We start from the raw sequence: 27,909 nt of genomic DNA, 5'->3' as shown, positions 1-27,909 counted from the left end.
TGTCGTGTTTAGCCATCGCGTCTTTTTCTGTTACTCAGCACCTAATCACTAGAGGGCAGTAGATGAGTATTGACCAGCATAGCTCCTCATGAATCAATGTACGGCAAGCTACATTTAATGGATATGTGTTGTTACTTGTGTTGTCTGTAAAATAAGTTCACTCCTCCCATATGAAGAAATGCATAAGCTGTCTCAATGATAGTCAGCAGGAAAAGGAGGAAATATGTTGCACAGTTATACAGATTTTTCGTGTGAACACAGAAGCAGTCAGTCTATTTACTGTTGATGTTGCTTTGCATTTGGTAACTGACTACATGAATTTGTAAGGGCTGTACAAACACTCTTATCACTGTGGAGAAGGAATGCTTTATCAGTAATTTGTCCTTTAGCAAAATAGATCATGACGCCTGTGAATTATATTTCATTACTCCTGTAGGCTACTGATTTCACGTTTCTTATTTTAACCTCAAAAACTTTAGATGAAGGCCTAATAATTGAGAAATACTCATTAGATTAATAAACTAACATCATGACATCTTGCATGTTTTGGTAATTCCAAATGAATATGGGAGAAAATGGCAAGTCGTTGAACAATTTAAATAGTTCATTAAAAAATTTAATACTCCATTTGGGCTCCTCAAATTGCCAGACTGGTGAAATCCTGTGGAGAACCTAAAACTTTAGGGTCCATTAAATGTCCTATTATGTGCTTAATGAGCTCCAGTACATATTGTCTCTCATAGTCTTTAATTAGGTTACTGGAGGAGTCTTTCAACTTCTTGTAGGAACTAATGGACACCTGCCCTTTTTAAAAGGGGGCCTATAGAGGTTCTCCAGAGGGTTTTGCTAGTGTGGCGATCTGAGGAACCACAAATTACCAGAACACTTTAAATGGTATTCAGCTATAATTACATAAATATGTAATAAATTTCAATGGTCGTCAATCATTCTGTGTTCTGTCAACGATATGTGTCTGAATTCACCTTGGAAAATGGCCTAAGGGCCGTTTTTGTCCCAAGACAGTTGCCTGTGGTTTATCTTCATTCCTCTTCAATTAAATGTTTATGAGGTCCGCTCCACTGTTAATGGGCATATGTCTTGCTCTCACATGCTGTCATTACCAACTTGATGTGGCCCATTTTCTTCTCTCTTTTGGGATTGCCTCGAATGTCCCTGTGCACCATTCTCACACTTCAGAATCTAGGTCTGCCTCCTTCAGCACATCAAACACATCAAGAATATATATTTATTTTTATGAGGGATGATGCATTGCATATTGACTTAATTGCTAAGACAAGACGTTAACACGTTATTTAAAAATAATTGTGCTGGAAGTATGGTACTTTAATATCACTTATCCACAGAAGGCGGCTCTGGTAGGCTCCTTCATATTTTCATCTTCATTTGAACATGTTCATCCAATATCACAGTGCCACAGTGTATTTCTCAAGAATTTGATGTTTATTATCTGAAACATGGGCAGATTTTGTCCACACTGTAGCTTCTTGGGCTATATGTAAACAAAATAAAAGGATCTCAACATATGAGACCAAGATAACCCATGCCTTTATGTACAGTCAACCTGGGAGGATACAAAATGCAAGTCTTCTCTCCGTATTTAATAATTCACAGGTATTTCACAAAGAAAGGCAATTAGGAAGAAAAAAAACAAGAAAGAAAATGAAATCATGTAATCCAATAAAATACGTTCTAGTGATTTGGTGTCCCATCTACTCGTGTATGCAGTTTGACATCAGAAGGCATCTGAGTCTTACTTCATAATTGGCACATTACAACATTTAGACTGTGTTGACAGTGAAAGAGAGAGAAAGGCATGAACAAGGGTCATGGTCATGTTGTTAAAAAACCATGCAATCATCAAATTATTTTAGATTTTAATCAGGATCTAAATTGCACTTGATTTTGGTCATCAACAGCAGCTTAAATATTAAAGCAGTCTGTTCCTCTATTTTTGTCTACATTATGAATTGAATGTTATGACTGGCTTTCTCAGTTCTTCTTTAATCTTTGTTTTATCAAAATGTGCTAGAAGTGTCAAGTATATTTCAACAATGAAAGCTGTGAGAATTCTCCATCCTTTTTTCCCCCCATCATCCAAGGTTTCAGTTTAAATGTAGTCATTTTTGTTTGGCAAAATGGCTAATTTTAGGCATCGTTTGTACACAAGAACAGAGGACTAGAAATACACAAGACCTAAACGCAGTATTGACAAGACTGAAACAAGCTGTATAGGAGTTGTGATGAAATGGTAAATTATGTAAATCTTTTTCTCATTTAATAATTTTTTAACAAATGTTTCACAAGCAAATCAGAAAAAAATCAAACATGCATTATTAGAAGTATTTTGGCAAGAATTTGGCTTCAATCTCACAAGAAATGTGCACAAAGTTTGTGTCTTTGAGTGTGTAAATACATTTCCATGTGATCATAGGCTATATAAAAACATAGTTTTTTTTAATTAAGCGTATTTAGACTTTGGTTAGGAATAGAATGTCTTGCAGAATAAAAGTCTAATAAAAATCTAATGATTTATAAATATTAAATCAAGCACAAATAATTAATACCCCATTTTTGCCTGATCTTATATAGGTTTCTCCAAACAATTAGAATTCAATAGCTAAAATAATGTCTCAGATGTTGGAAAATGATGTTAAAAACTAAAATAATAAAAATAAAGCTTTTCTAAAGCAAGTTGCAATGAGATGGTTTGCAGTCATTTACCATTGGTTCTAGTCGGTGACAATTACATTGTCAAACACATAACATTGTCAGCTGCTTTAAGGTTATGCGATTATTTAAAACCATAGATGTCAGTAAAATACATGTGAACAGGAGAGACAGATTTTTAATCTAAGCTGCCTTAACGGTATATTTTGAAAAGTGCAAATGTGAGCCACAATAATGTCTTCCATAAGCATCTCTTTCTGCTCTATCAGATGTATTCTCTCAGAGAAGATCCTCTCATGATTATAGAAAGATTCGTTTAGTGTTAATCCTATTTTTTACTGATTCATCAATCACTTGGTCGAGAAATTCATTTAGGTAGAACAAGGAATGCATTTAACAAACATAACCACATTACTGCACCGCTATATTTGCAACTCTAAAAATACTATCCAACGTTAAAAAGGAATCTCTGTGTAAAAAATAAATGAAATAAAACGAAAAGAACACACACACACACACACACACACACAAACACACGTTTGAAAAACCATCCATAATCCATTCGTCACATTTGCACTGAAACATGCAAGGTTTAAATCTCAGTCCTGTCATACATTTGTGCCTACCACAGCATTTAGCACTCAGTGCTGTCATTTCAAAATCAAAAATGCAGCCTTTCGGTAATGTGAAGACTTCTGGAAGCTCAGATTTCATTAAAATGAAGAAAGTGTTACCAGCTTGAGTAGAAACAATTACTTTTTGTATTCCTTCCTTCCTATATTTCTTTCATTTGTATCCTTCCTTCCTTCAATTCCTCTTTTCCTCCACCCTTCCTTTCTGTCTTTCCTTGCTTTTCTAACTGATGGAAGTATTGAAAGGCTTTGGAAAATAAGAGAAGACTGCGACAGAGTTAATGGTATTTGTTAAGACAGACGAGTTAAATGTCTTCAAGAGGAATGTATCTGAAAAAGGAATGCAATGCTTGTGTTAACATTGTACAAAAACTCGCTCCAAAATTTGTAAATGGACAACCCTCCACAATCTATACATTCAGGCACTGAAAAAAATAACATGCCAATTTGTAACTAAAAAAGGTTAGTTGCACCCAATTTCCCTTAAAGGAGCAAGGGAACTGAATCCTTAAGGTTGGCATTCCTGCATTATTCTACTCAGTAGTAAGGTCATGTGCTCCTCCGTCTCCAGCTGAACGCTGAAGTGATCGCAAAGCACCCAGAAGCGCTCTTGGTGCTCATCCTGGCACAGATGTCTTATAGGACCAGTGAATCTCTTCTATGTGGGTGCGTCGCTCCTTTGTGGTCTACGTTGGTTTACCTTCCTGTGGACCCCATGATGTCGCAGTTTGAAGGACCAGTTTCCTGGACTCACTCTAGCTTCCTGAACTCAGTCTTGTAAATATATGAGGGCTTTACAAAAAAGCTAACTTGAACAGCCATACAATGGCTAAACATAAACCATATATCTACTATTTTTGAATTCTTCTCTACTTATTAATACGAGTCCTCAATCTCGGCTTGATCATCTTACGTGATTAAGTCTGAGACCCTTGGAAGCGGCGAGGGGGTCCAGGTCGGCGTTAGCCACTGTCAGAGGAAGTGTGCGGGGCAGTGGAAGGGGAGCGACGCCGTCTGGAGGGGGTCCAGGAGCGTTCTGAGCCCAGTGAAGCGGGGCGGAAGCGGTGCATGAAGCCATCCAGGAGGTCCTGCTGCTGCTGAGTTATGGCTTGGGAGATCAGACAGGGCAGAGCCTGCAGGCTGCCGGTGACTGCGTCCAGTTTGTCCTCCAGCGTGCCAATACGCTTGTCCAGCTCCTCGCTGCGTTCCTGCAGCTCTGACACCAGGTCGTACATCACATTCTGTGTCTAAAAGAGAGCACAGAGAAAGAGTGAGATCGAATGAAATCAATCAATATCAACCCATCCATCCATTTATTCCTACATCTTATTTAGTTTAAATATTTGGTTTCACTTTATTTTGAACATTCTGTTGACTATAATTAGCATTGCACCTACATGTCTACTAACTCTCATTAGAGTGTTAGTCGAGTATTAGTAGACTGGTAGGGTTAGAGTAAGTTGACGTAGTTGCAAAGTTACTTATAGTCAGTAGAATGTCTGTTGGGGGACCAACAAAATAAAGTTAGCAGATATTAAGCAGACACTCAGACACTAATACTCCAATGAAAGATAGTTGACACATAGGTGCAACGTTACTTGGTCAACAGAATGTTCAAAAGGGACCATCAAAATAAAGTGTTAACATTTTATTTATTTATTTACTTTAGTACTACCCTTTAGAAGAAACTCGTAAGTTTCCCAGACACCAAAAACAGGTACAACTTACCCAGATCATCAAAAGTTTTCATTTCATTTATTTATTTCACATTTCATTTGATTTTCACATTATGAAGCCTTTAACGTACCTTCGCCAAGTCCACCAGAGTGTTGGCCTGGTCATTGAGTTTCCTCTGCTCCATTTTCACACTGCGGAGCCTGGGAGGAGGCAGGGTTATGGAGGGATGGGGGGTTGGGAGGAGGGGGACGTTAGGGAAGAGTAACAGATTCCTGTCAGGAAGACTTGATAAGGATGAAGGATAGAGAGAGAGTGGCCTGCATGCAAGCATTCACAGTCCTGTTTGCCATACCAGTCATGCAAACCCAATCTATGAAATGTAAAGAAGAGAAAACTCTTAACTTAACGTTCAAACATGACACATCTCCTTTTGCCCCTGCAGGCACGCGTCAACCATTCACAAAAAAAGCCATCCGAGAGCCTCGTTTGTGGATGAGGTCAAAGGAAGTGGCAAACAGCTGAGGTAGAGGTATATGTGACACCGCTGAAAATGCTTGTGAGAATGGCATTGCTTGCTGTGGGCTTGCTTCTGAACAAAATTTTAAAAGAATGTGTTAATGAAGTTTTTTTTATTTGTGCCATAGCAACTATGAAAGAGTACAGGGATGACTCTGACCATGAGGAGACATTGTAAGAAAGGCTGCCTTAATATCCTGCCCGTTAAGTGTCGTAATTAAAACAATGCGAGTCTTCCGCTCCGATTTGTCATTCATTAGCTAAATGCCAAGCTTTGAAAAATGGTAGCTTTTTTTTGTTGTCTTTTCAAGCTTAAGGATTTATTTTGGAGTATCCAAAAATAAAAATCTGGAGATGCAGGACATGGTCAGCATTCTTTCTAATGCAAAAACTCCATATCATCTTGCATCAAAGCCCTGGATGACCCTAAATGTCTTTAGCTTAAGTTAGTGCCTGAGGTGGAAGGGAACACGGCATCAACCGAATACATGCTTTATCAATAGACAAAGTCTATAGAGGTTAATTGCAAGACTATTTAATGCAAGTCAATCTTTAAAGGTGCTGTTTCTGAATGTCCTGAACATCCTGTCCCACATACTGCGTTTAGTTTTCCTCTGGACACATGAGGCGGGGCTATCAATGCAAGTTAATACAGAGATTTACGCTTTTGAATAATGGATTTGGTGCAAATGAACAAATCAACAGTTCCAAAGATGCTTCTCCTTCAGAAGGTTACATAAAACCATACAGCATTAAGTAATGTTGCATCTTTTTCATTCTAGACTTAGAATGGAGAGAAGCAATATAGGTAACCAAAATCGGCATTCAGCTTCCGACTCCATGCATATGAAACAAAGACAGGGAGGATGTGGGGAGAAAAACACAGAGGACAAAACTTACTTCTGAGCTCTGCAGTGATAGAGCAGAACGAAGACAAAACACAGTTTAAGTTTAGAAACCACAACATATACACAACATGTGAGCCATTACACTGCACTAACCATAACCACAACGTAAGGGTTTGGGGAAGGAGAGGGGAGAAGGACAATCATCACATTACAAAGAATAACATGCTGACTGATTCTCCTGAGAAGGTTCAGAAATCAACCCTAATGTCTTTGACACTTGATTGACAAGAACTTATGATGCAATATGGGCATCAATGATTTTGGTAACTGGATTACCAAATACCTTCCGCTTCTTATTTAACATGACTTTAAAAAATATACAACAGTTCCTTAAAAAAAGGACACAAAACCAAACGTTCAAAACATGAAAGAGTAGTTTCTCAAATTAGTGAAGACAAACAAAACATACAGTTGAACATCCATTATAAATGTAGATCCAAAATTACCACATTTTAACTTTTAATCATACTGATCGTTCAAGGGACAATTAATCATAACTGCAGTTTATCATTAATAAATAGCCTGCAAAAAATCGGAATTGTATCAACATTTTGCTTACTGGTGAATGGCCTGCAAGAACTTGCGCTGATGTTTGCGCACTTTGGCATGATCTATCTTCTTCACTAATTTTGTGTGTTTGTAGATGAGCCATGTTTCCCTGAGTACATTGGCAGCTGTGTTCTTTACCTGGAAGAAAAAGATGAAAATTCAACATTACTACAGAATTGCAATACATGACCATTATGCATTTTCCAGAGAAACTGGGAAAGTAAAAAACAAAAAAACAAAAAAATTAACCAGGATTGGTTAAAATACATATTATTTTTTAATAAATACTCTTATCACTTACTCGTTTACAAAGTTGGGTGTCCATCATGAAATTGTGGACGTGTTTCTCAGCTTTTGTCAATTCTAACTTTCTGGCCACCACCGCGACTACAAGTGCAGTGCAACCAGCTCCCTACAGGAAGAGATAATGAATAGTATCTGTTTTCAACATAAATATTACCACTCAAAATGGGACAAAAAAATTAATTTCACAAATGCAAACTAAATTTTATTTGAAATACTACATTTAAATACAATTCCTTTTTTAAAGACATACCATGATTCCTGTAAGAAGACAGACCCCTTTCCCACAGTATGTATGAGGGACCATATCTCCATATCCAATTGATAGGAAAGTTATGGAAATTAGCCACATAGCGCCAAGAAAGTTACTAGTGACTTCCTGTTTGTCATGATACCTAGAATAGTAAGAACAGAACAGGCAGAGAATCTAAATCAGGCTGTGGAAAAAAGGCTAAAAGTTTAATTATGAACATTTTGCCCATCTGACAAAATATATGTAGAAATAGAATTGGGTAAAATTAAATCTCAACATCAGGTCTTTGATGCTTTTTTCCCCAATAAAGACAATAATGAAAAGAAAAAAAAACCACAAACTAATAGAAAAATGACCAAAAGCAGTAAATACCGGAAAACATCTAATATTATTTTAAATATTTACATGGTAATGTTTTTGACCAATGACCATACAACATTCTGTACCTTCCCAGACTCAAAACAAAATGCTAAATGTTCTGCTGGAATATCTATAAAGTGAAAGCAATAATAAATGAAAGAATGAATGAATAAAGAAAGAAATAATAAAATTCAAAGTGTTTAAACATTTATGAAAATTAATAATTCCTTTTGTATTTTCAATAGGAAATTAAACAACCAGCTCAAATGGTCCAATAAATCCTCTGTTACTTTTCACTTTGCATATCAGCAATGCTTGACTGTGAAATGCAGTCCACAAGTCAATGGAAGGATGATCCAGATCAGCTATAGAAATGTTTAAAAATCCTCAGAGACCAATTCAAATGACCTAACTTATTGGTCCCAGACTAGACTATTGCTAGCAGCTCATCCACATATCTGCAGGAGGTTGACCTTTTCAGCAGCCTGTCAAAGAGGAGCTAAGCACAGGTCAGAAGACATTTATCTGATGAGGAATAACAAAACAAGGCCCAGGCTCTTCAACGGTCATTTTGAGTAGCCGGACTGAACGAAAGTGACCCACAATGTTAATTCAGTATCTAATCAAACACATTTATTACATAAAAAAAAAAAAAAAAGTTAAATGTTCCTCAATATCCCCTCTAAGACTGCATACTCAAAACACAAGAGATGACATGCCACCATCAGTTGCACCTGTCTACAGCACAATTCATCTCTGTAGTCATGCTCTAAGAGCAGGAGCGTTGTAATTGTTTTTTTATTGTTCAATGTAATGGGAAAGTCCCGTTATCACATGCGAAAAGCATAGTTACCATGCAGGCATTTTAAAGAAGAAATCCACATCCTGCATGCTGAATAAGCCAGTATATTGAGAGCAAAAATGCGAACCCTATAGTAAAACAGTATATGCAAGTTGATCACAGTATATCCAAGTTGTTAAAAATTTGTTCTAGTGAGGGATTATTCACAGCAATTAGGATGTTTGCCCATGTGCTACATAACTATTGTAAAACAACGCACAGTGCTGGCACAAACCATTCTCATATAGGTTTAGTCATTTTCAATGATCTTTTTTGAAGCTGGTGTCAGATCTCAGAGGTGAACAAGTCCTTGGCATACCAGATTTTACTCTCGAAGAGCTCTGGTAAAGACCCTCTTTTACATCAGACTTGCATTCTACAATTATCTTAACAATATGCTTGCTCCTAGAAATCTATTAGATGCTAATAATTCACATGGCACAATTTTGGAAAGAGGTCGTGTCCTGTGAGGTCTGTTTGCACACATGAACATGAATATGCAATGCAAATCTGATCATGACTATGCACACTGTCTTCATCATTAGCTTGCCTTTGTTTTGACAGTGAAGAAGTGGATTAACATTTCCCTCAATGCTGGTAATCGAAAGCAAAAAGCTACATACTGGCCTTCTAAAGCTCTCAATATACTGTATGCAATACTGGCATAAAATGGAGAAGAGCTGGCACCACCTTCAACTTAGATCAAGATCTCTATCTGAAAAAAGATGTTTCCCCAAATACCCCAGTCATATCCCAATTTCACATAAAAACCCATACAGTTGTTTCGTAGAAAAATTCACAGAACCCAGCAATCCCATACCTTTAATGACTCGTACCCTGACAGCATGGTTAAAGGATGCAATGATGGAGCAAATATAAAGCCACTTCAATGTATTTACCTATCAAAATGCACGAATACTGATTTTTGTGTTATGGCCAATAATTAATAAATGGGCAATAATAAAATTCTGTAAGACGTTTTAAATGCCTCAAGTGAATTTAGGCATCACATCATTAAAATGCACAGCATGAAAAATGGATATTCAATATAAAATTTGCTAAAGATTACATTTAACAGTGTAATTAAATTAGTAATTATTATTGTTTTTACAGAAAATTTAAGCGAGCATTAGATGATGGACATCTAAGGGAAATGATTATGCACAATGAAATATTCAATATATCTTGATTCAATAATAATAATAAAAAAACACTAACATTGGTTGATAACCAATACAATAGCAATATATTGTGCAAAATCTAAAAATAAAAATAGGAGAAATAAATATGCACAATTAAATATTCAATATAACCTGATACAAATACATAAAAAAATAAAAAGTATCAACATCAATTGATAACCGATATGGTACCGATATATTGTTCAAAATCTAAAAATGAAACAATAGGGTAAAATAAGTATGCATAAATACATATTCAATATAGACAGATACAAATAAATGAAAAAAAAGCACTAACATCGGTTGACAACCGATATTGTACCGATTGTGCATCCCTAGTGTTAATTAAGTCTCACACAGAGGCAACGCCCAACAAATATAATACCATAGTTTAGTCCCCCATTCCCTTACATAGTAGTTCACTTCATTGTCCGCTCACACTGCAAGTTACAGGCCTCAGTGTGACATTAAAACCAGACAAGGTTCAGACACAATATTACAGTTCTCTGGAGGAAGGTAAGATGCTTTGGGCACAAGTTAAACCGTCATCAGGACACGTTTTGTAGAAACAGTCCTTCTAGCACTAACTAAACATATGCTGTCAGTGAGCTGGTGTTTATTCATCTTCTGAATATCCATCCTTAACACAACACTCCAGTAACTGTGTGCACTAAAGACAGCATTCATGGAGATATTGTGGAGCATCTTGATAAAATGGAAGGTATTGTACTATAATGCACCTTCTCATATACTCTATTTCCTATCCAAGAATATCATGCTTTTCTGCTATTGTACTTTCAGCTACACGAAAACGTTATCTTTTGAGAAGAAGATAAAGATGGAATGATGCATGGAATTGTATGTACATTTGGGGAAAGGGCCTAAGAGAAGGAAACTGCCTGACTCATGCAAAATATTCAGGGAAAAGTGGGCAGGGAGGGGGCGGAAACAGGACCAAGAGATGTGAAGCGATGAACAGGGGGTGCATGAATTCAAGTGTGAATGAATGATAAGCCAACGTTGCAAATAGCAGCAATGTTCCTCCAATGTCCCAGCCCTTCCTTCATTTTCCCATCCCTCCCATTCCAGACGGACTCCGTGCTCGTCCAGTCTCACACCGTTCTGCCCTTTGGGCTGGCCAGTGTGCTTAGAGAAAAGAAAAAAGTGCAGTAAAAGGTCCAATTTAGCAGCACTTTGGAGAAACAAGCGCCTCTTTTGAATGACAACAGAGCAGTAAACATGAAGACTACCATGCTGTTTCATAGTTTACCAGAAGTGGGTACCCAGTAGTCTAGCATTCCAAAACCTTGCTATCTCTTGTCTCTGAGGAGACTGTGCTAGAATGGACAGCAACATTTCACCTTTATGTGCTCAATTTGTCATCAATAAGCGGCCCAGTGTTGGTCAACTGCTTGCACACATTTTCCGTGTGGTAATCGTTTAGATTTAAGCTAAACAAATGTGCGATCAAACGTTTGACCTGACCTGTTATAGCAACCTACATCTGAACACTACAAAGATGCAAAGAAAGGCACATGTATCAGGTAAAATTCAAAGGTTTGTTACACAGGTTTTGCTGAAGCTCTCTTTTGTGCTGGGGCGTATTACAGTTCAATAACAGCTGCTGATGGAATAATCGGGGGGGAAAAAGAGTTGCCCTCAGGCCTGTTTGTAAAGGTGATTTGAAGGAGCTGCTCCATTTTAACACAAACTCCCTCCTCCTCCCTCCCTCCTACTCCTGAGCACTTTAGAAAGAGACGCTTGATTCACAGTGCTGCGCAAATCATAGCTTTTGAAACCATTAGTGCATTTGCTATCAACAAACTTCTCCTTTGCGGATGGTGCCACATTCACACATGTTTTTTTCCCTTCGGTTTTACCAATAAATTAATCTAATCGAGTTTTTATTTTTCGGTCAGAGCTGCTGAATCCCACCCCCTCCCCCCTCTTAGAGCAGCAGTGGCACCAGCTCAATGAACAATGATAGGTTTTCCACGGCTAGAGAACGAGGACTCACATGGCATCCCTATGGAGCAGCATAGAGGGGAAATAGAAAGTACAACAGTGAATTATAGTCACACACACACACTCGAAACCTCCCATTCGCTCATACAGACACGCACACGCAACGCAAATTACTCACGCAAGAAAAAACCAGAGTGTGGGCAGCATCGTGTCGTGCATTGCAGCCGATGAGACTGGGGTGCAGAGTGCTGGGTAGTGGTATGGTGTAACATCAAAACCTTCACCTCGTTTACCACTCCAAACTCTTCATTGTTGCCTGTTCAGTCTCTTGTAAACCCACCAAAGTGAAATATAGCCAGAGACTGATCCTTTTGTGAACCACCTTTCAGAGTGAACCATCTTTCTGCCACAGAGATGAGAGTTACTGACACCTCTTCTTGTCATCTCTTTTCTTTTGCAAGGCATTTCTTTGGCTTAGATGGAACAACTGTGTTTATTAGGGCTATTAGGGCTGGGTGTCAATACATATTTCTCAGTTCAGATCAATTTTGATTCACAAGCACTCAATGCAATTCAGTTTGATAACAATTTTGATTCTTTTTCATTTGATCGCGATTCATTAATATCAATTATAATTTCCATTTCGCTAATACATGAAAAAATTCACTGCATGTTTTTGATTCACTCAAAATAATTGATTTAAAAGAGTCATTTGTTTGTGAATTTAACTATACTGGATATTATTGCACTCCAACTCACGGTACACAGCCTTTTTAACACATTACATTCACTGCAAACTGGTAAATTATAACTTTCTTTGTTGGGATTTAGAGTAAAAGACCTATCAATGGTTTTTAAGAACCAATATCACGATTGTTCAAACGAAGATCGCAATTCATCTGAAAATAAATACTTTTTACCCAGCCCTATTATATAAGCATACTTAATTTCTAGTGCCTCATTCACACTGACAGCTTTTTGTACCAGCTTTTGAAAATCTGACTACAAATTAAATGTATAGCCGTTAAAAATGTCAGTTTTCTTGCTGCAGGGGAAAACGTTTGTATATTATTTGCAGCAGTGCATAAATGCGTCATATCATGAACAAGACGAAAGATTATCAGAGCATGAATCTATGAATCAAACTAATGTAGAATGACGTCAAGTTCTGGATCGGTTTTCCTCGCATGATTTTTTATTGTATTGCTGCACATGGGCAAATACAGATCATATAGATCAGTGAAATCACTCACAGTAATATTAACGTCTTGGCTATAGTCGACTACAGCATCTCACAGGAGATGAATCAAGTGCATCTCCGCTGTACTCCTATTGGTTGTCACCCCATTGCATCCCCTCATTTCGTTTGCATAGAATAAACATTACTTAAGTTTGTCATATCGCTGGAGATTTGCAGTTCTCACTGAAAACCAATAACTTACGGTTGGTTTGTCGTTGTGAGTTGCTGGCGGTGTGAATGAGGCTTAAAGAAGTTTCTGCACAGCCCTATTTATTCAGATATGTTTGAAAGATGAATTCTGGTTAAATTAATTCTGGTACAAGGCATGTGTTGGAGAGGTAAAGGTGAGGAGAAGCAGGTAACGCAGGCAGGAATGGCAAAGACACAGTACAGATAAAACAGTTAATGATCATTGTCTTTTGAATCTAACCCATTCATCATCACAGTGCTGCTTTAGCCCAACAAGGCTGTGTATGTCCATTTCCTAATGTGCATTAATATGTCGAAATCTACACTGCCTCATGGGATGAGATCATGATGATGCAGTTTTTTGAAGTGGGTATCCTCGAGGCTCCTCAAAATTACCAAAACAAACCATTCCGCAAACAAACAATTAAGCAGTCATGAATTATTTAACAATTGCTAATACAGCTTACAAAACATGGACTGGGATTTGTGGTGCAATCGCAGAGCTGATGGGAGATAAGCTCTTCATACAGGCAGAGTGAGGCTGTTGGAGATGCTCCTGGAGGGAATGAGTGAGTGGGAGATGCAGAGAGAAGAAGAGCGAAAGACAGAAAAATAGAGCGAGAACGAGTGAAGGGGAGGGGTGTAGCTGTGCAGCTTGGGATCACAGTCGCTGTGGTGCCATACCTCTCACAAACCCGAACGGTCCAGGCCGCGATGATCCAGGAGGAGATGCTGAAGACCAGCAGCACGGTGCCCGGGCAGATGGTCATGAGGGTCTTCATGACGAAGCGTGTGTTGAAGTTGATCTTGTTGAGGGCACCTATACTTCGCGAGGATGCGTCGGTGAAGAGCTTGCTATGAAGGAGCATGACCCGGCCAATCAGGTAGAGGCGGAGGAACATCGGGATGGAAAGAATGATGTCTACGTCGGCATCGGCCACAGAGGGCACGTAGGTGAAAGCCAGCCGGGCCGTCCATGTGAACACATACTGGCCCGGGATCGGGTGAATGGCACACACCAGCAGCTCCAGGACAATAAAGAAGATGCGCTCATATGTCATGGCTATCCTCCAGTCATCCGCCCCATTGTCCACCATGAACAGCTGCAGGGAACAGGAGAAGAACGGGGTGTATTAGCAGAGAAGTCGAGAGGAACTCTCTGTTCCTCTGGAAAACACGTATAAGTGGATGTAATGTCAGGTGATGACAAAGGCGAAGTGTGCCATTTTTTCCAATGGTAAAAAACTTATTCCAGCTTAGTACGAAGAGACAATAGCTAAGTTTCCATCCACTTGTCAATCGAATTATCTGAAGTTCGGTAAATAAAGCTGGTGAAAATGTGTTTCCATCCAACGGCTTTAAAGCGAATAAAAACCTGTGCGTAATGACGTCACATGCTGTTTTGCGATCAAATTGGTATATCGAATTGATTTGAGACATTTTAAGGTGTTTCCATTCATTTTCGCACTGAATCGCACAACATTCAAGCAAACATTTGCGAACAAAGTTTTGCTAGACAAAATGGATTTATTTGCAATAACGTTTCCATCAGCGTTTATCGCATAAGCCGTATATCGATCAAGATAAAATCCGATGAGACCGAAAGTATTTCATTTGAGTCGATATTCATGAAATTCAATCGAATTTTACTGTTTCCATAAGGCATTTTTCATTCGATATAACTTAATTCAGATAAAAACGTGTGGATGGAAACATAGCTAATTATAAAACCGTGCTGATTCCCTCAAAAAGTGTAAACACTCTGTAATAAAGGAATTGTAAAAAAAATCAAAAAATAAAGGCAACATGATGGATTAAGAGTTGTATCAGACTACTTCATTAATTCAATTTTAATTTATCTAAATACAAAATCTTGTTCAGCCTTGTTCAAAATATACAGTAGTGCAAAAGTCTTAGGCACGTTAGTATTTTTACCCCCCAAAAAATGGTTTTAAGCCAGTTATCTCTATCTTTTGCTGTAGTGTCAAGGAGTCTGACAACAGCCGGTCTGCTCCACACGGAGATTTGATCTCACCATCATCGAATCGATCTGGGCTTACATGAAGAAACAGAAAAAACTGAAACTAAATCCAGAAGAACTGCGGAAACGCTTGAAGAAACCTACCTGCAAAGCTACAGTACTATGAAAAGTTTTAGGTACTTGTGTAAAAATGCTGTAAAGTGAGGATGCTTTCAAAAAAATTATGTCATGAATAGATTTTATTTATCAATTACCTTCAATTAACTAAATCAAATCAATATTTGAAACAGCTTTTTTTTCTAGGCACACTTGCACATAGTTTTTCAGGTAGATTTGCAGGCAGGTTTCTTCAAGCGTCTTGGAGACGTTGCCGCAGATCTTCTGGATTTATTCTTTTTCTCCATCTTCATGTAAATCATGAAGACTCGATGATGGTGAGATCAGATCTCCGTGTGGATCATACCGACTGCTGTCAGACTCAAATCTCACTAGATTACTACAATTAATAGCAAAAGGAATGTTTGGAAACGTAAACTAATATTTCCCACTACAGTAAAACTACAGCAAAAGTAACTGGCTTAAAACCATTTTTTTGGTGAAAATAATAACGCGCCCAAGACTTTTGCACAGTACTGTGCATTAACTGAAATAAAATAAAGCATAAAAAACCTTAAACATTTTATTTTCAGCTAGTTGCCAAGGCAACATTTCTCATTTTACTAAAACAACTAAAAGTAAAACTAATAAAAATGACACAACACATTACACAATTACTAAAACTTTAACTAAAATTAAACTGAAAATGGAAAATATAGCCTAAAAATAATACAACTTAATATTAATAAATCCTATAATAGCATCTCAATGATTCTAAAATAAAAACAATGGATTTCAGGTTCATCAAAAATTCAATTAGTAACATTTTTGTTACAATGATAAATGTGTAAGTTTTCTTTATCAGCATTTTACACATAAATCTCAACTGTGTATAATGACTAAATCAACAATAACAGGATAAAAATCAGCATAAACAGCAAAACAATAATACTATAACAGTAACAATAAAATGTAGCCATGCTGAAATGTCCAGCACAATTCAATGTCATTAATTTGGGGGCGGGACTATCAGTATGGCCAGCCAATGGCAGATAGTGGGAGTGTTTTAGAAGCCTGCTTGAAAATGTTTTTGAATTCTGTTTGTTGATGTTAGTGGCACAAAAATGTACACATTTCACCTTAGAATTATCATTAACAGATCATTCAAATACAAGACAATCAAGTTTTTATTCTTTATAATCAAGAACTAACCTGTATTTCCCGAGCGTGGTACATTATTATAAGACCAAGCAAAATAACAGTGGAAAGGCTGATAAGGCATTTCAGTGCAAATGAATATGAAGATTCCTGCAGCAAGAGAAACAAAACACACCATTAGTGTGACCATACATAAGCACAGTCTTTCATCTTATGCTAAAGTTATGAAATCATGCTTACTAAATTAAACATTATTGGATGAATAGATGCTGTCTAAACCATCTGCGTCACACAATACACTGCATTGCTTCACCATGGAGGAGTTAATCCCCACTGTGTCAGGAAAAAAAATCACTTTCCATAATATTCCCCATGGCAACAAATGAACCTCATGCATTTGGGAACCAAACCATCTGATTAGGTTTGATATTAGGTTCACTTTCGGCATAAACTCCCTATGACATACAGTACATGGACAATCACGCTATGCACGTGGGTGTATTTGATGTGAATACTTGAACATGTTTTTCGGCACTGTCCTGTCATCTCAGCTTAAATGTGTTGGTGGGAGTGAGGGACTTGTTAGTTGAAATGTTAGTGTTGTACAACAGAATGAGGATTACAGATCAGCATGTTTCAGAGACTGATAATAAACGGAAAGGTATAATGTAGTTCAGTACATAAAATACCCATTTAGCCCATCCAAGCATATCAGTCAATATTGAAATACAGTAAACCTGTATTTTTTTATGTTACACTTAAAAGCTAGTAATTTTTTGTTAGTTAAATTAGTTTTTTAGCTTACTTTGATGTTATGGTAGGTACCAAACCGGCTATTCCTCTGTTATACATCTGTCATGTCAAAATAATTCTATTCTAAATATACAAAAAATGACTGACTTTTATTAAAGAAACTAGCTGTATGCAAAGATTCACAAATGTTCTGTCAGAATGAGGAAGTGAGGAAAGTGTGCATAATTTATGTAACCACAGAAAAGCAATTAAAAGATTCAATTTTAACAGTGAAATTAGACTCCCTTCTCCCTTACCCCTTCTAATTTAACCCCAGGTCCCAATGGCCCCTCTACGAAAAAATTAGGTCTGAAATTGTTATAAATTTCCCGTGTGACAAATTACACAGTAAACTAATTATTGCACCTGTTGGTCACTGGAAGGTTTTTTTTTCAAAGGTCAGATTCCTAACAAACACATCTTGAGTGACTTTCTTTCCTGCTGACATTCACATGCCATTGTTCCTCGCTTTTCTTTTCTTTTCTTTTCGTGCAAGATCAAGCCACGTGATAATTCGGTTAATCCAGCTGAATGTGACAGTAGCAGTGTAGCAGTTCTCTCCCACAGGGCTAGAAATAGCACAACCATTACAAAATCCACATGTCAAGGGAACTGAGTGGTCACAGTACCAAACACCTCATTTTGTGGACCCCGCATTAAGAATCGCTTTGGGAGTTTTCTGTAATAGGCCTACCTCAAAGTTTATAGCATTTCAGCCCTCCAGTACTGCTTGTGAAAAAGACTACAAAACAGTAAGGAGATGAGAAGAGCTACATCCCAGAGTAGATTGATGCGGTTTAGAGGACAAATATTAATATGATATCTGTATGTACTACAATGGTGGCTATTTATGCCAAAGGTTATGAGGTATGACATGAGGAATAGTGGGCTCCTAGGACTGGGACCACTAGTGAAAATTTCACTATTTTAATATTAAGATTTCTTTATTAAAAATCCTATTATCAGCATAATCATTTGCTTGAAAATTGTATGTCTTTTTGTTTGTCCTTTTTGCTGTATTGACAGCAGCGCTCAAGTTGATAATTTCACAAATGTATTCATTTTTTTCATGTACAAATGCGTAGTGACCTAAATACATATTGCAGACAGTTACTTATTACTTATTTATTTTAGATTTATCTAGATCATATCATTTCTGTTTAATTTTAGGTTGAGATTTTTAATCCCAGAATTTCACTGTGGTCTCAACCATTTGGATCCCACTGCTTATCATGTGCATATTTTGCGTATTTATGGGGGAACATGAAAAGAGGAAGCACCTACCTTAGTGTAAACCCCCCAGGATAGTTCAGTCTCAGTTACCATGACAACGATCCCAAACATACCGAATATTAGGGCATAGTCACTTAGCCGCTTGCGCTTCTCAAAAAGTGCCCTCCTGTGGCCCAACTTGTAGCCGATATCTTTATTTTTTTTCTGTGGTGCGTTGCCACTCTCTCGGACCAGGCTCTCATTGGACGCCTTGCTGGGGTCCTCGCCACCTCCCTTGGAGACGACCACTTCCAGGCCGGAGCTGTGAAGAGTCTGGAGCGGCTGGGTCTCAGAGTCATGCTCTGCTAGGTTGCGTCGTGACGCCGCCAGGCTGCCCAGTGGTCTTACCACTCCTCCATTGTACTTGCAGCTGTTCATGGCTATCTGAGGGAGTGAGTGACTGCTCTCAGAGAGGGAGGGCTTGGATCCAGCATGGCTCAGCTTTGTTCGCTCAGCATGTGCCTGTCAGCAAAAATCAAATACAGACAAATAGGTGTCAGCAGCATATACACTGAAACCCAGCATTAATCTACTCAATTGGCCCTGCTCCATGACCGGAGTGTCCCAAGGTTGTCCCATTTCATCAGAAACCTACTGTAGCATCTTCACACCTCAGTGTATCGCAATGACTAAATGTAATTTGGACAGTAAACAAGTATAAATCGATACACTTTTAAAATAGTTGTGTGTGAATGATCTAATTTTATAATGAGCAAACTGTGAGGTCTGACAAACTGTCTACTGCTCTGACAATATGGATAAAACAAATAAAAAAAGATAGTATTTCTTTTTAGTTCAGCCCTCTGAAGGAATACAATGGCAGAAATTACCCACACAGAACAGATGTGCAGCAATCGTGATGGTTCGCGGCTAAACATCCCAATATGGAGAGGTATAATGACGTTTGGATGTTTCACTGTTAGCCTGGAGTGAGGAGTGGGCTTTGTGAAAGCTGTGGTACTGGTGTTCTCTCACACTCCTGGATCCATGTTTCTCTCACAGGCGAGCAAGCAGTGGAAGATAAAATTGGAGCTAAAATTGGAATACTCGCAATTAGGCCCGTTAAGATCATGAACTTTGTGCTGACGATTAATTGTAATACAAAAATAGTTGTGATTAACGTGTTATCTGTAAGCCTAATTTATTATATTTGTATATTTTCGGCGTCTTGGAATTATATAATAACATTTTTAAGGTAAAATATTTAAATATTTCTTCTTGGTCCACTTTATGTTCACACTGGAGCCCAGAAAACATATAATATCTGTGTGAAACTGTAAGGACCAACTTTACACGAATGCTGGCATTTCTTTACACACTTAAATTTACTTTAATTTATTTGAATGACAAAATGTGACTGAAATTTAAACTGTGAAATTATCAGTTATCCAGCCATCTGAAATAATTGCGATTATTAATTAATTTATATACTTAGTGTTTATAAAGATATGTTTTATTTGTTGGATGATGGAAAATCTAAAATTAAAAATCAAGGATATAAGCATGAACTAAATATTCAGTATTGGTCAATACTGATAAATAATAATATTGATCATTTAAAAAATGTCTTCATGCTCATGTACTGAACATCAGTGCCACAAGAAATCATCACAGAGATTACAACAGAACAGAATATTCTGGTCTTTTCTGTTGCATTGTTTTGGACCTGCTCTCTACATTCTTGAACAAAAGAGAGAAAAAAAAAGGCAAAATCTTGCTTTAGCAGAAACTTCTTCACAAATTAATGATGTTGACTACAAATGTGTGTTAGCTGTCACCTCACATTTGCACTGGGTAATCAAAACCCAATATATTTCCAAAGAACCAATTAATTAGCGCTCATTTTCAAGCGGTTTAAATGGCTATTGAGGAAACAATGCAAATTCAAGACTCAATCCAAACTGAAAACATTGTTTATGTAATTCTATTCAAATGAATATGGAATAGATACTCTGATTACAAACAATTCGACTGTTGAGGAATGTAAAATATCATCCAGACATCAGACACTAAAGATATGTACACACTTGACCACTCCAGACACGTTGACGCATCCGCCATCTTGGAATAGTCAACACGCAGATGCTGTCATCACTCACAGTAAAAATCAATACGTTTTCCAAGATGCCACAATACTGTGCAGCCTCTAAAAACCGCTGAGATTTAGGCCACATCCACACAAAGCCTTTTTTTCCCTCATTCTAAAAAAAAATTCTGTGAACAAACCGACTCAAAACGAAGTACAAGTAGTATACATGCCAGACCAGTATGTGGCGCTGTACTTTTGCCACAGAGATACACTAAAAACGGAGAAGACTTGAAGCATGCGCATAAACCTTGCGCGCTGTATAGAACACATATAAGGCTCAGTAGCTTTATTGAACAATATAAACAACAATAAATGGCCTGGTACAAAATATGAAATGTCTTAATCAAGGCATATGAAAGAAAATATAGATAAATAAAATTAAAAAATTAAAATGCATTCAAGTAAATAAGAAATAAAGAAATAAAAGAGGCTCAGTAGCTTCTGCAGCATGTAGTCCGCAGTGTGTTGTTGCTGTTACGTGACGTAGCGGTGTCTGACTAGGGTCGACACGTGGGGTGATGACATAATCGTTTCACAAAATATACTAATTGGCTATACGCACGAAAACGCAAGAGTGTCGTTTTCAGATTTATCCACTCTGGGACCCGTTATAAAAAAAATAGCGTTTTCAGGCTCCCAAAAAGCCAGATCCGTCTGGACGAAACGCCAATACGATACAAAATGTTTACGTATACAACTGAATGCGTCTCCGTGTGGACAAGGCCTTAATTTCCCCCCAAAAAATGCCATTACATGTTCACAGGTGACATGTTGGTTTGTGTTTTTATATGTATTAACTGGATATTACAGATTTTTAAACTATGGTAACTTTTTAATGTAAATCCTAAATCATCTGCTGAAGACTATTGCAGATGTAGATATTCACACATGCATATTACTACAGTTGCAGACATAGTCAACTTGCTCTCGAGTATTCACAGACCGGCTTTGACCGTTCTAATATTGCGGACGGCTTAGCGGCCGTATAGCGGCCAACAGAAGCAGACTCTGAGGCATCTATGTATATCTATGATGGACACACACTTACACAGGCCCGTCACAGAGGCTTTTCAAGTCTAACAACTTGGCTTTACATGCAACTGCCATATATCACTTCTTTCCTAGCTATTCTGAACTTAATACAACACCATTTCCAAACAACCCATCAGCTAATGCAAGTTTGAGTGTGTCAAATTTTTTAATGTCAGTACTATTAATAGGAGGCTCTGAACACAGAAGAGGCCACTTTGAAAGTGATGGTATTAAAAAAAATCACTGCGTTAGTGACGGGAGAATATGCCAACAGAATCATCTACCTTTGTATGAAAGCTATAATGCAAAACCACATTACTAGTAGGCATGTTTTCAAAAAGGACACATTTTTTACTGGAGGACCAAGAGAGGGTACTTGCAGTGCATTATACAAATTCACACTGTTTGCTTTGCTTACATGCGTTACGCAACCTTTCAGTGTTTCATTCTAACGCAACTGGGACTGACCTGAAAAGGTCACATTCAAAAAGAATTCATTGTAAAAAAAGATAATAAAAAACAATATAAAACCATAACCCCAGTGTACAAACTAGTGTGGAATACAAAAATGATAATGATAATGTTTGCATGCTAATAATCTAGCTAGAGGTTTAGAGACTAAAATAATTTCTTTCCTTTAACATTTTGATTTCAGGTTTAATCATTTCTATTTAGATGTTCTTACCAAGACATTTCCATATCTTGATATTTGCATATTAAAAAAAACAACTTTTGAATACCAGCTGAGGTGAAATGATTTCTCATATTCTCACTTTAAGCAACACTTTAAGTCTTACACATTTCCTGTTATAACACTATGGCATTTTGACCATTAGGTATCACTAGTGAATGAAAAGTAATAATTCCATTTTCACCAACATCATGCAATAGCCTGTGGGGGTCAACTGAGATTAAACTACGCACTTCCTGACATTATTAAACGCACAAAGAAACAAAACGCAGAGAATGTGCGTACTGCCCAAAGACACTGAATGCCTCTGTGATTCTATTCTGTATGATGGGTTGTTGTGGTTGAATGTCCTCCGTAAAACCTTTAGCGTAAACTGATCCCATCCCAAATGAGGTGGCTAGGAAGATAAAGAATGAAAGACTTTATTAGAAGGAGACTTTAAATGGTTAAAGACAGCCCTTTCCTTGTCCTCTTTCTTACAATTGTTTTTCTGAAGCAGACTTTCATGGCTTTTGGAAGAACAGCATTAAACCCTGAGGTGGTAAACCCCTTTATAAACAGGAGAACATCAGTGACACATAATGAGTTTATTCATTAAAACGATAAATTTGACTTTATCGCTTTCTGATAGCTCTCTGTCTCTCTTTTTCATATGTTAAAGATGACACAAATAATGCAGAGAATTAACACCAGGCCTGTTTTCATTATAGATAAAGAGAAGCCATGGCAGTAATACGTTTAGATATTGGAGCTTAATTATATCAAACACTGCCCATAGACAGTTTGATAACAGTGATATTGTGTTAATATGGAGATAGGACTGATATGACACTAAATTGCTGATTGTTTTCATTCACAGAGTCTTTAATTTTTCATCATATAATCTATTAATTAATTATATTAGAGAGGTTTATCAGATGTTTCGCATGACATTGCTCCAACACCAGAGCAGGGATCACTGAGCAAGCAAAGAGGGGCCAGTCAAAAGGGAACTAAACACTGACAAGAAGGAAGAATAAGAAAGCATTTACAAGTAAAGCGCAGTTTTATATATGTTAAGCCTTTCAGAGCACAATGTCTGTGCTTGTGGAATTGTGGTGTCACACGTCACAATAGCAAACTACTATTAGGTTTCAGTTTGTGTCACAGGATATTGTAACTGTATATACTTGATTGGTCCCTCTTAGCCAAAATAGTTTTTGTTTAAGCAATTAGCCAGAACAGTGTGGTTGAACAAAATGTTACAAATACACCGGTAAGTATATCAGCCAACACAAGTAAACAGTTATTTTTATAAAGAGCACCAGCAAAATGTTATATGCATGTTGATTCAAAGTTATTTATTAAACAGTATCTCACAAAAACCAATATCAAATTCAGTTGAATTGTCTGATTAAAAAAAAAAACTCATTTTTCTGTTGGGAAAACTGCCAGTGTGTCTGTAGGGTACAGCTAGACACGTCTTGAGTGAGTGAGGCAATCGTGATCTGAGGATCAAAGCTTAATTTAATGATACAATTAAATTAAATGGAGCATCAATAAATGGACGTGTGGGACACATATCGAAGGTAATTTGTTGCAGTTCTTCAGATGAAAAATAACGCAAGGTTTATGTATTCCAAAAGTCCTTTTGTTTGCGTTACTGGAGCAACATGTCTCCCATTAACAAAGCTTGTACACAATAGAGCACAGTATTCAGAAGTACTAAAGGTCTCTGACTCCACCCTGCCCACTATATTCTGCCCAGCTGATAAGACTCTCTGCCTACATGAATTTCCTTTGACTGTATACTCTCATTAGTGTCCTTCCTTTCAACTATCTAGCATCAGATATCAAGAGTTTTTTTTATCTTTTAAAAGGTCAGTTTATTTTTCTTCCTTTGTTAGCTTTCTTCCTGTCGTACTGGTGCTGCGCTCGGGTTTAACCCAACCTTGAAACTCTGAAAACAGCTAAAAAGAAAAGGTCTGTATTTGGGATGACTGGTGAACCGTACAACATTTTAGCTAAAGGTGCTGGGTGTAACTTGTTCAGGAAACACATTTGAAAATTCTTTTTCTTTTTTTAGAGATTTAGTTTTCTAGATTATTTTTACAAACCCATTTGGTGAGACTAGTGCACTGTAAAATGTTATATGATCAATAAGTTATGACAACATATTTTTTTACATTGCTTTAACTCACCAAAATAAGTTAAGCAATTTTCAACTTTTTTTTATAAGTTATACAAGATTCAACTCATTTTTTAAAGTCAGTTTAATGTAATTTAAGTTGAATTGACTTAAACATCCAAGTTGATTAAGGCAGCAACTTTTTTTACATTGTGGTGCAGAAATTACACGGTTAAAAGTGAATTATTAACCACGACACAAAGAAGAGACTCTAAACAAATGTTTTCCTGTGCACAAAAATGTATCCTTTACATTAGAGATACCTGTGATATGGGGTGTTTTACTGAATGGACAATTATGCTTCTCGATGAAGAACAATGATAAGCCAAAGTACTACTGCAGGAAATGGATCTGTGCTGATTTTGATCTAATCCACATTTTAATCACCACATTATTTGTCCATATATTCTGTGTGTATAAGCCCTAACTTTATGAGCCTTGGCTACTACCACCCAAGCAGATAAGCCACTGTGATTGATCAATTAAAAGGTATTTCAGGACCTAAGAGAGAGCATGAAGCAGAATGGAGACATGAATGGAGCCTCGGTGAGTGGCATCAGATAACAGGGTCAGAAAAATAAATGGAGCCCTGGGAGCTGTTCCGAGTCTTTTGAATGATCTGCAGATGAAGGCACTGGCACGGCAAATAATGAGGGCATCATTTCGGCACGCTGTAAAAGTGGCACAGATTCACATAACACAGATTTCTGCAGTGGTTTTAATTCGTTTTAATTCTGTACAAAGAAAGATTGAAGATTCAAAAGAAAAAATTAAGTAACTGGGTAAATCATAATTGAGTTATGAGCGAAACAGGATCTCATTTCAGATGTTCTGTCCTGTGGCAGACGGGTGCTCAGACTCAGAGGAAACGAAGAGTGAAAATTGATATCAAATCCATCGAAATTCAATCAAAGTTTCAGCGCTGGATTACTTACTATGTCGTTATGCCTTTGTATGGCTGTAAGGATTAGTTGAAATTGTATATTAAGAGCTTAATTGAAGACTTGAATTAATTTTCAGAATTTTCAAGTGCCATGATTGTCCAATCTTTTTATAGTTTTTTTTCCTAATTTGATTGATCATATTTAACTATAATTGTATTCATTTATTAATACAGATTTGGGCACTGCAATAAGACCCTTTAAACGAAGAGAAATTTCAAGTTTTGATATGCTGTCATATTTAACAAACGTCTGTGTGTGTGTGCGTGTGTTTGTGTGTGAAAGAGAGAGAGAGAGAGAGAGAGAGAGAGAGAGGCACAGTGGGTTTTTATGTCCGCGTGAGTGTATGCATGAGATGCAGTGTGCTTGATGTCATCATGTTGATAGGCTGCTTACGAATACACGTTTTAGCAAATCAAATTAGCCTACTCAAAAGCTTAACCTCACGATTATTCGCAACATAATAAAAACAACAACAGGCGTGGTCGCATATAACGCAGCGTATTCTATATGAGTGGCATACTGAAAGCTGTGCTGGTGTCCATACATAGCCTATAAAAAAAACTACCTTGTGTTTGCCTGCTCGATTTTTCCTTTCCTCCTTGTCGTGGGGCTCTGGCCACAGTTGACTGCTGGAGCCGTACGGGGGGCTGCTGTTTTCACCACTAGACACCGACGAGTTTCTCTCTAGCGCGCGCTCGCATTGATACGGCTGACAGAGTGCGATTCCCCCCTCCTGGTACCTGCCGTCTCGCTCACTCTGCTGCCGCTGGAGGCTGTGTTCCTGATGCTGATGCTGCAACAGCAGCTCCTGCTGGTTTCTGCACACTTGCTCCGATCTGCTGATGCAGTAGTTGATGGGCAAGCTGCTGCCCAACAGTAACTGAGCTTGAGGCTCAATTAATAGCCTCTCCTTCTCGGCTTCCTCGCGTGCATTTATCTGTCCTTGACCAGAGTTTGGCAAGAGTAGCTCAAAGGAGGGGTCCCTTTGTTGATTATAACAAGGTTGCTGCAGCAACTGGTTTTGGTCTCGACGCCCCCCCTCCCCGACGCCACTTTGTACAATCTCTTGTTTGTAATTAGCACTCTTTTGGCGCGTATCCCGCGTATAAGAAATGTGCGAAGGCAGAGGCGGCGGCAGCAGATCAGATGGGGAGGGCTGCGGGGAAACGGAAGATTTCTGCTGAGGAGAATGGCTGCTCTGTGAGAGCCCCTCAGAATCACACTGATAGCCAGATGAGGCCCCTGGAAACGGATGCGGCTGCTTGTCGTAAGACTGACTGTCACTGTGCGCTCCCTGTGCGAGGATGCAGCGGCCGGTCAAAGGCAGGCACTCGCCGTTCCTGGTGCCGCGGTCCGGACAAGACTGTACATGTCGGCTATGATGTGAGGAGGTGGATCGCTCCTTTATCGATGGCGGTGGGGGCGGCAGACTAAAGAGCGGGGCGACTGGACTAGATCCTTCCTTCTGACTGTCACGAGCGTCCGCGTCGTTGGTGTGCTGCTGGTGGACAGCTCCCGCGTGCCGATGCCGCATCCCCTCAATATCCGCGTCTTGTTGTGGTTGCTCCTTTGCCTTGTAAAGCACCGACACCCATTCATTGCGACGTACCCCAAAAGAACCAATCTGACTTGTCTCATTGGTGGGCTTGAGCAAGACCTGCCTCGTGACGTCATCACCGAGATGAACACCGCCCTCGTGTGAAAACCGCTTTATGTTTACAGTTGATAAGATTAAACCTGAAATGTGAATTGGGTATTAGCAAGGTCATGCACGCGGCGAAAGCTGAATGTCTTGGCGGGATTTTCTTTTTCAAGCCTTTGCCATTGCATGGCAATATAAAAAAAATAACGAGCATCACTTCACATGACAGGTGCACCGCTGTTATAAACTGGTACGACGTAAAGCCTGTGTCCAAACCTCCGCGTGCATAATGATAACGGAGGGTTGAGTGCAACTTGCAAGACAATAGTGAGGCAATATCTGACGGGCATATTCAGTCAGGGCGATTGCGAGTCTGATATGGCTTTTAATTAAAATGATCATGAAGTCTTAATGGACAAATAAACTGATCTGTTTATCAGTGAATCAATTTAGAGAACATAAAAGAAAATGTTGCTCACAAAGACCAGCAAGAGTTAGCCTACAAAGATAGGCTAACCATTGAAAAGCATAAAATTAGTAAATTCACTATAGAGATTTCCATGGAATATTATTTGTAAGATTGTATTCATTCACTATCCCTGATATTTCCAGGTTTTCTGTCAACCCTGTTTTATATAACACTATAGGTTCTGTAAACAAATAATGAGCCTAACCTATGTTTTAAGAAAAAGATGTTTGAAGAAATTCTGCTCCAAAAAACAACAACACTTGTACTTTGACTT

At 38.1% G+C, this 27,909-nt stretch overlaps 1 protein-coding gene across 3 annotated transcripts; it reads right to left on the bottom strand.

The window, feature by feature from the left end:
• Nucleotides 1-1,424: 1,424 nt before the first annotated feature.
• On the bottom strand, nucleotides 1,425-27,140 carry kcnn1a (potassium intermediate/small conductance calcium-activated channel, subfamily N, member 1a). 3 transcript variants are annotated; one of them, XM_084412721.1, is made up of 9 exons: nucleotides 26,090-27,140; nucleotides 18,614-19,063; nucleotides 16,592-16,687; nucleotides 13,987-14,405; nucleotides 7,527-7,668; nucleotides 7,272-7,382; nucleotides 6,981-7,108; nucleotides 5,128-5,197; nucleotides 1,425-4,567 (listed from the first exon to the last, which is right to left on the bottom strand). In XM_084412721.1, exons 1-9 carry the CDS (start codon nucleotides 27,056-27,058, stop codon nucleotides 4,283-4,285), a joined length of 2,670 nt encoding a protein of 889 aa, XP_084268847.1. In that variant the 5' UTR covers nucleotides 27,059-27,140; the 3' UTR covers nucleotides 1,425-4,282. The 3 variants fall into 3 exon arrangements, 1 of the variants encoding a protein (XP_084268847.1); XR_014627836.1 differs by having other exon boundaries at nucleotides 4,496-4,567; nucleotides 5,128-6,422; nucleotides 26,090-27,139; XR_014627837.1 differs by having other exon boundaries at nucleotides 4,546-4,567; nucleotides 6,414-7,108; nucleotides 26,090-27,139.
• Between the last annotated feature and the right edge of the window lie 769 nt (nucleotides 27,141-27,909).

This window comes from Rutilus rutilus, assembly GCF_951802725.1.
Source record: "Rutilus rutilus genome assembly, chromosome: 6".
NCBI classification, from domain to species: domain Eukaryota; kingdom Metazoa; phylum Chordata; class Actinopteri; order Cypriniformes; family Leuciscidae; genus Rutilus; species Rutilus rutilus.
Note: the sequence above shows the minus strand (reverse complement) of the source record. Positions and strands in the feature narration are given on the sequence as shown.